A 9,787-nucleotide genomic window follows, 5' to 3' on the forward strand; every position below is an offset into this window, starting at 1 on the left:
CGGGCGCAACACCGAGTGAGCGAGGTGCGGGCGCAACACCGAGGGTTGCGATCCCGTTGCCGGTCCCAGTCCGGTACGGGCGTGACACTGAGGGTTGCGATCCGTTGCCGGTCACGAAAAAAGACAAAAAGGAAAAAAAAAAACCACAAAATTGAAATAAATGCAGTTTCTTAATATGGTTTTAAAAAAAACAACCTGTCAAATCAACAGGCAATGATGCCTTTAACAGTGAGACACCTCTTGAGGCATTCTCACTGAAATGAGCTAAACAAGGATCATCATTATTTAACACTGGTCCAAAAATTCTCATTGGTGTAGTGAGGCATGAAGCAAGACTAATAGTTATAGCTACTAAAAAGGAGACAATATTATTATTGCAGATGATTAAGGCTATGTACCAAAATGAATACAGAAAATATTAAAAACTTCAGTAAGCAGCTGGATAAAAGATAAATATCCACAACTCAAAAGCTGTTCTGTATAGGAGTAATAAGCAAACAGAAGATAACAGAAAAAAATTCCACTCACAATAGCAGCAAACAAATAAAATCCACAATAAAATATTTAACCTAAAAAAATACAATATACATGAAGAAACTGTAAAATTTTACTGAGACATGAAAGAGATGTTACCATGTTCCTTGACAGTGGCTTAATTTTATAAGGAAGTTAACTTAATAAAATTTGGCATAACCTATGATGAAACATTGGTCATTAAAAAATCATGTTTTTAAATAATTCTAAGTGACATGGGAAAACATCACAATATAATGTGAAATAACAATGAAGGATAAAAACTATATACAAGGATTCCAATTATGTAAAAAAAATAAATAAAAGATTGCAAGGAAACACATCAAAATGTTAACCACAGTGATGATCTCTAGATTGCAGGAGAATAATTTTAATTTGGTACTTTAAACTTTTCTTAATTTATAAATTGCATAAAGATGTACTACTTGTATAATCAGAAAAAAATTATTTAAAAAGCACTTAATACAAACAATACATATTTACCACTATAATCAGGCCTACCTGACAAACCCAAGGTGGTCCTCCTGCAACATACTGTGTGCTTTAAAAGTTTATGTATGAAGCCCAAGGATCAAGATAAAATCTGGTTTCAGTGCAAATGCTACTAAATGGGCAGAAATAATGAAGAATTTTATTCAGCTGGTCACTTAACTATTTTCTCCCTATGATCCAGTAACTTGAACTCTGGACATAGCAACACATGGCTAATTTCTATGCAGGAGAGGCTAATGTATGGTAAAACTAATGCCATACATTAGGTACTCACAAGAGAAAAGGCACATCCGCTCAGTTTAACTTTCCAGCTTTGGATCAAATACTTATTCACACCCAGAACAGGACATTTCAGTATCTTATTTCAGCAGCAATGTCAGTTGCTGCAGAACTGCCTTTGCTCTAACTTTGCTTTTTCAGTGTTGTTTTACCTTCTTCTTTTTAAGCACAATAAGACATAGATGTTAAGTTACTTTCTTTCTTGAATACCTGCAGCTGGGTTTACTTAGTCTTTCAGGATCAGCCCCTAAGACTTCCAAAATCCATGACCAAAGAAAAATCCAAGCCAGAAAGAGCCTACCTAAACCATTCAACACAAATTAATTGTGCCAAGGGCAGGGACAGTGTCTAAACAAAATTATGTATAATCCATAACCCCAAGCTAATAGCCAAGCCCCACTCATCCAAGGATTCAACGAAGAGATAAGGCAACCATTTGATTTAGATTCATGTGGTCAGATACTCTTTTCCATAGCAACCACACAATAGTCATGGTAGTAGTCAAGTGCCATTTTCTCCTCCCCATAACACAGTACCATTAGATGATAAACAAAGAACAGCTTGCACAGAAAGTCTATGATGATTTGCTTCAAACAGATAAAAGCTAGAGAACAGAAACTGTGAAAAGGAAGAACATGTTCCCTCTGATAAATGGATGCCTTGAAGGGATGGGGCTTAAATAAAAGATCAAAATTATTTTGAAAAAGAAAAGGAATGCCTGGACAAGCAATTTAAGGGACTCTGTAGCCTCCCCAAATAATATAACAAATAAAAGAAGACATTATGATTTAACATACAAAAATAAAAAGAGGAAGGAAAAAAAAGCTTAAAGCATAACAGCCGTTGAAAAAACAACAAAAAACCACCCATAACCCTTACGTGCTTCACACATTTTACTAGCCTTTCCCATAATAATTATCAATTCTACAGCAATGATTTAACTGATAGCAATAATAATGATAGCTCAAATAAATTCCACATTAGAAAAGCATATCGTATTTTCAATTTTTATCAAGATTCTTACTAGCCACCTGTTTTTTTTCTTAGGCTTAGCTGAAATGTTTTTGGGAGACAATACTAATTTGTATAGCTGCCTTAAGAAAACGAAGACTATAGGATAAGACAGTAAAATTAAAGTTGTGCCCAAAAAGATGTCTTAAATATAGATAGTATTCAAGTCAATATTTGTTAAATGAAAATCAACACCATTCAGAAAGATACTCACTGTTTGAAGGTATGTCAATCAAAAGAGTTTCTTCTGCTTCTGATAGGGGAAAAAAAAGAGAATAGGATCAGGGAAGAGAAAACCATTCATTACAACCAAAAGAAGTATATGCCTAAGTAAATAATTACTTCTCTCAGTCATTACTCCTAGGTCTTAGAACATGTTAAAAAAAAATCCTTTGCTTTTTTTTGTTCAGCATTTTTACAAAAAGGATTTTAATAGCACTAGGTTCTAGAGACCATAAGCAATTCAACTAAAAAAAAAAAAATGAACTGAACAAGTAACCAAATGGAACTCCTCAAAACAAATCAAGGAACAACAAATTAATAGTAGGGAACATAACATGTTAGTTCAAGTGAAGGCAAGTTTAATCTCCTTCAACTATAACATACTGATTTAACATAATCTAACTGTGTCCTTTAGATATTTCTTATAGAAAGCCAAGGAAGTGACCCTGAATTTTTAGTCTCTGAAAATTACCCAGTGATCTTATTACCTCTGCCCCTTATAGAAGCACAATATAGCTGAAGTTCCTTGCTTTCAGGCTACAATTAATACTTGCGGGCCCAAGGCCTACCATCCCCAACAAGAAGCACAAAGTAGTACAAAGCAGTCTGCAAGTTCAGAGTTTTCTTTTCTCTCGATGGCTCTCCTGGACTTACTTCCTTACCTCTAGTGTCTGGACCCAACCTATCTCTTCCTCTCCGGATTTGACAAACAGCACCTGCCAGACCTTCCTTGCTAACCGAGCTCTGGGTACTGACTTCTTGGAATTAGCCTGGATCTACCTTGGTCAGATGGAGTAGTCTCAGCCTTTTCTAGCTCCCTCATAAGACCGAATTGTATATTTGGCTCCATTATTCAGGTACAAAAGAAGCAACTGGTAAGAAGCTAAGTTGTCTAATATTAGAAAGTAGTCTCAATACTATAACTAGCATGATGAAGCAAGGGAAAATAGGGCACCAGGACACAGATATTATATGTTTGCCACTGTTCTTCAGTAACTTTTAATTCTGTAAAACCTGCAAAACTTTTAATTTACAGACGGTTTTCAAAATACAGGTATAGGTCGGGAAATAGAAGGTGAAAACTCAAGGACATACTGTTTTCTAATCATGGGGGACTATGGTACGTGCGTGCACATATTTTCCCAGATTCCACGAAACAGCACTACAATCTAACAATTGGCTGTCTTCTTATTAAAAACAATACTAAGAGAAACAGGGTAAAAGAGACTCCAGAAGTAGTACAAAAAGGTTCAAAGCAAATAAGATACTAATCTAAATTCATGTTCTTCAGCTTTTCTCCTCCATATAGGGGCTACACCTTAAAAAGTGAGGTGACCACAACAACTTACTATAGCATGCAGGTGCCTTGTTTAATAAGTCTCTCTCACACAGGGCAGGCTACATTGTACATTCTATACAATGTAGACACTTTCACTGAAGGTATTTTAAATTCTTAATATATGCTGTCTTAAAAAGTCATACCCACTTAGTATTTTCACTTACAGAATAATTCCTGAGGAAATAAGATTTACGTACAGAGATGTTCGTCACATTACTATTTATACTAGTGAAAAATAACCCAAATGTCAAACGCGAGGGAATAATTACATTATGAACCATTCATAAAAATGGAATAGTACATAGCCATTAATTCCATGGAAAAGTGCTCACATATCATGGCATGTGGAACCTACAAAAAAATTGCATAGGATGAGTCCTACCCACCCTAAAAGTTATATGTGAAGAAAAAAGGAAAATGCTTGGTGTTTATCTCTGAAGGATAGGAATTTAGGTGACTTATTTTCTTTATGCTTTTCTGTTCTTTTCAAACTTTTTACAGTATGTATATATATTACTTTTGCAATCAAAAAAGTTCAATACAGTTTAAGAAAGAATCTGTGCAAGGTAGGATTCAAGTTTTCCAAAAAGCTACAACTGATACAGAATGCTTCTGCCTGACTAAACCACTGGACCAGCTGGAAACATAATGCATTTGTTCTCTAGTAATCAATTTCCTTTCTAGAGCAATGTGAGATGACAGAAGCAACACCTCCTACACAAACCTCCCAATTTTTGAGTTTCATTGTAGCAGATGAAACAACAGATTTTCTGTGCTCAGTCCCCAAATTTGAGAGCAGGAAGCCAAATATTTCCTCCCCAGAGTTGATTTCCTTATGACTCACTGTAAAGGTATGAGTATCAGCACAATTGAGTGTAAGGTATTACAGTCTGGCACAGTGTGTTGCCAAATGTCTTCATTTCAAATAGTGTTGGGAGAAAGTGCTGAATGTGTGTGAATCCAAGCGACCTTGATACTTACAATGAGCAGTGTGTCAGTTAAACCCAAGAATGTCATTTAAATCCACATACAGGTCAGTCAGCATAAAAGACTACCTACACGTAATAGACTGCATACGTCTAAGCCTCGCCAGGGAAACAGGTGAGACCCCCCCCACACACACGCACGAGAGGGTACTTCAAAAAGTTCATGGAAAAATAGAATACACAAACTTTTTGAAGACCCTCCGTGTGTGTGTGTGTGTGTGTGTGTGTGTATGTGATATTTCAATACAACCCTTCAGCACTCTTAGGCAAAGCATTTATCATTTTCTCAATAGTGGATTAGTAATGTTATCTTTTTATGCAAAGAGCAATACATCTCATCTTACATGCAGTGGCAAATTTAAAAATGTATAGTATTACACAATGCAATAATGACCAAGGAAAAACACTATAAAACCAGCAAAACAATTAAAGCTAGTACCTTGTATACATCTGAAGTGGCTATTTATAGGAATGATATCTTGAACACGCTGTTCCTTCTTGTGCAACTGGATTATTAACCTAGGAAACAGAAGAATGCATCAATTAATAGCTACTGAAAAACTCAAACGTTTAGCAACAAAATACTTTGCTGTTTTAATGCACAAATCTACTCTCTATTTATTAGACTTGCTGCGTATAATTCCCTGGATCTAAGCAGCATGACAGCTAGATATTGCTCTAGGTCTAAAAGGATATTAGTAGTGATCAATATCTGAATCCCCACGCTGTCCTATATGCCAAGAAGAACGTATAATAATCTATATCCCAAAGGCAATTTACAATCTTAAGAGCATAAATTACAGAGTATACATCTGCAGAGTGTGCATACCAGAGTGAAGAACAGCTAGATGTGAACTCCATGAGTGCAGGGACTAACTATGGCTGTCTTTCCACTATAGTATTTCTAGGACCTAACACAGAGCCCAGCACATAGCAGTTGCTCATGTGTGTTGAATCAATGAATTAGAAAATCCATAAATTAGCTTTCCAATTGTATTCCCATGGCTTTTACCAAAGAATGGTTCTCTCTCTTCACACATTCAAGTTCATGGAGGAGTAAGAAGGGATGCTCAGACAGCTGGGTCAGTCAAAATAACCCCAGTGACCAACAAGGTGACAGATATCACAACCAGAATGCCTTTACATCCCTCATGTTTTTCCTCTGGTTTCCTCCATGCTGGTATTTCTACATAAGCATGACTGAACTTGGCTCCCTAATAAGAAATGGAAGACTTCTAAATCCATATGTACTCCTGAAATATTAATTTTCATTTATTCTTTATTTTTAGTGGCCCAGAATCAAGGTATAAGCTACTGGTAAACTGCCATTCTGAAAGTCAACTAGCTTCCCCAAAGTCAAGCACTCTTCAGGTGTTTTTTTTTTTTTTTTTTCTTCAGAAATGGAAGACTTCTAAATCCATATGTACTCCTGAAATATTAATTTTCATTTATTCTTTATTTTTAGTGGCCCAGAATCAAGGTATAAGCTACTGGTAAACTGCCATTCTGAAAGTCAACTAGCTTCCCCAAAGTCAAGCACTCTTCAGGTGTTTTTTTTTTTTTTTTTCTTCCTGAGACCTAAAATCAAGTATCACGTCCTCCAAGAAGCTTTCCTCAATACTCCCAAGCAGAATCAGCAGCCTTATCCCCTTTGCTTGCTCCTCTAATAGAGCACTTACATGGTCCATTGTAGCGATATCTATTTTCCCTCACTGATTTGAGCTCCCCGAAAGCAAAGACCCTATCATATTCAGTTTTGTCTGTAGCCTAATAGATCCTCAATAAATACTGGCTGAATAAAAAAACTAGCTTAATTAAGCCATAAGCAGAGGTGAACTTCTAAAAGCAACTTTTCAACTTCTAAATAAAAAATATCATTGTTTTGAAGAGTTTGATTTCTATTTTGTTGTCTTTTGGAGGGACTTGCTGTTTTTGCTTTTTGGACTTTTTTTCAAATGCATTAACTTTTTTTTTGATCCTGCTTGCATAATTTTCAGGGGTTTATATTTTAGGTGATTACAGGTATATAGTGCAGGCCCTTTTCAACCTGGAAAGTTCATGAGTTGAGCAGAGAGTCTTATAAATCCAAATGGAGATCAGAAACTAGATAAAAAGCTGAGAAAGCAAGGGTCAAGGAGGAAGAGCTTACATTAAGGAAAAATGTACACAAACCACTATAATCTCTAAATACGTATACTAGAAATGGTGCTGAACATTAGAAGTAAAGCTTCAACCAGACTATATTGTTAAAAAAAAATCACAAAACAAAGATAAATTGAGAATTTAAGTGAATTCCACAAACATTTATTGAATATGTACTCTGTGTTAGCCACTAAATAAACTGTGTAGCAAAACAGTAGAGATAAGAATAAGCATAAAAATTCTAACTAAATGTAATTCTTCATTTCAAAACAGAAAGATTAAAAATAATAGGTATATGACAAAACAATGAAAATCAGAATTGGTAGTTGTCAAACAGAAAAGAGTGACAAATCATAAACACCAACTAAGAAATACTTTGCAATATCTAAGCAATTACCTAGGAAATACTTTGATTTGTTCAAGGAAGGTTAAAGGTCAAACAACAGGTTCTGCCATTATTATTCTTAAAAAATGAATCTTAGTGTTTGATTCCCTGTTTCCAAAAAAAACTTATTTGCAGTTATAATTATGGTCTCTGAAGTAAATTTCTCCTATGGTTGATAGTAGTTACCACAGACTAAAGATTACAATAGGCTTCCAGTTCTAAGATAAAAAGGCCAAAAGTAAGTTCTGGACATCCAAGTCACGAGACGGGAATGACAGACCAGAGTTTGAGTTTTATAGATAGTATTAGGTGTCTCCAGTAAATGATATCAAAATAAACTTCTCAATGTAATTCTGAGATATATTGTGTAGGTTTGGATCTCACCAATGCTACTACCTGTGAACAAATGCTTACCTTTCTATGCCTCAATTTCTGTATCTAAAAAAGGGGGAATATAATACTTCTATTTCATAGTAACCCTGATATGAACTAATTCATGAAAAGTGCCTAGAACAGTATCTGGCACATATCAAGCCATCAAAAGTTAGTTGTTGCCACAGCCCCACAATTTATACATAACTGGAACACAAGAATTTGGTTTTTCTGTGGGGAGGATACAGTCAGGAGAGCTACCACTGCCGAGTCTAAAAGTTCTGCTATACAAGAGCCCAGATAGGATGAGGCGCTTATCTCTACACCAGACACTCACTCCCTTATTAGATGAATAGAGAGTTCCAAACCTACTAAACGCAGGGACCAGATCCTGGGCAACAATGTAGCTGTTCTACTCAATCCTCCTAATTTTGTTTCACAGAAGAGGAAACCAAGGCACTAAAAAGTTACTTATTTGCCCAAAGGCCACTTCTCTCTACCCCATCCTAGCCTTTGGAAGTGTAAGTGGTGTTACACTTTTCAACTCACTTTTCTGTTGAATTTAGTTTTATTAAATCTGTCTTCCAGGGTTTGATGAAATCTGGGGAAAATAGCATGAATTTCCCACATCAACAGAACTGACCAAGCAGGACCTAGCAAAGAGCTACTTCATAGAACCAGTTGACGTCCAGTTAAAGTGGCATTGACAGTCTCAGAGAAGAGCAGGTTAGGCCAATGGGAATTTCTTCTGTGTAAATTAGACAGCACAGACAGAGGATGTAAAAGGCGGGACTGAGAAAAACTGTTTTTAGGCAAAACCCAATGTTGGGAAGTGGCAGGATTTAAGTGATCAACAGTTTTTAAACTGGTAAGGAATTTGATGTCAAGAAGCCAGTGAACAAGGGAGGTGGCTTGGGCACACAGGCATAAGGGCCTATGACACAATGGTCACCATGGATATTTTCAAGATGAGGCATTAGTGGCAAATGAGTGAGGTTAGCAGCTATGGTGCTAGTTTATCAAGATAATCTTTTCATCAGTCAGTCAACAGTATTTACTGAGCTCTTATGTCTAAGGCAGAGTAGAAGAAGGTGACACACACTGATAAAATGCTAAATGTCATTTATTTTTCTACACGTTTCATTACCTTTTCTTTCCAACAGCCAAGTCAATAAATGAAGCAGTTACTGGCCTACACTAAAACCATTACTGAGTTAATGAATATGCCTTTGAGCAAGTGGAATAAGGTGGTGGAGAGAGAGGAGGAACCAGTTGAATGGGTTTAAGACAAGTCTGTGACATTAACAATGAAGCGTTTACATAGCACTTTTACTTTTTGTAAACCACTTTCGCATTTATTATTCCCTCAGTTATACCTCCAAAGGTTATAAGGTAAGCAGTTAATGTTTTAATTCAACTGATGAGTTAACTAAAGCCCAGAAAGCTTTATTGACTTGCCCAAGATTACACAACACGTGTCAGTTGCAGAGGCAGGAACTAAGAACCCAGCCTTCCTGCTTCCCCGCCTACTGAGTCCTTCCACTGAGCAACACTGCCAGGTGCAATCCAGAGGTTTGGACGTTGGGGACAAAGCACCGTGGTGAGAAGAGCACTGGTGCTTCACACCTGGGCCTGAACCTGTTGCCCGCGTGGCCTCAGTGGGAGGAGGGTGGGGGACTCGCCGCGGTTTGGGGCTGGGAGGTAATGGCAGGCTCCCCTCCTCTGTGGGAATCAGGTGGTTACTTACTCATATTGCCCGTTCCTCTGGGCTAGGGTCAGGGCACAGGGCTCCCGGAGAGCACCCTTCATCTCCATACCCTCGACAGTATGCGGGCGCTAGTCAAGGGTCTCCTTTAGAAGCGCGGCTGGGAAGGGTGGCGCGGAGCAGAGCGGCGGGAGTCTCCCGCCCCCTTGGCCGTCCCCCTTCGTCCCCCGGGCGTCGCCTCCCGCTCCAGCCCCCTTCCCTGCTCGGCTCGGTCTCTGGACTCAGTCCCCAGGCTCCGCCGTGTTCCACAGCCCGCCCCC

General features: G+C 37.7%; 1 protein-coding gene across 1 annotated transcript in view; it reads right to left on the bottom strand.

Moving 5' to 3' along the window:
* Positions 1-9,787, bottom strand: part of OCRL (oculocerebrorenal syndrome of Lowe) — a 52,888-nt gene that overhangs the window by 41,640 nt on the left and 1,461 nt on the right. Inside the window, exons 3-5 of the mRNA XM_008572399.1 lie at positions 9,510-9,598; positions 5,303-5,382; positions 2,531-2,569 (exon numbers count right to left, since the gene is read on the bottom strand). Of these exons, the coding sequence (XP_008570621.1) occupies positions 2,531-2,569; positions 5,303-5,382; positions 9,510-9,598 (208 nt within the window). The remainder of the gene's footprint in view (positions 1-2,530; positions 2,570-5,302; positions 5,383-9,509; positions 9,599-9,787) is intronic.

Source organism: Galeopterus variegatus, unplaced genomic scaffold (assembly GCF_000696425.1).
Source record: "Galeopterus variegatus unplaced genomic scaffold, G_variegatus-3.0.2 Scaffold779, whole genome shotgun sequence".
NCBI lineage: Eukaryota > Metazoa > Chordata > Mammalia > Dermoptera > Cynocephalidae > Galeopterus > Galeopterus variegatus.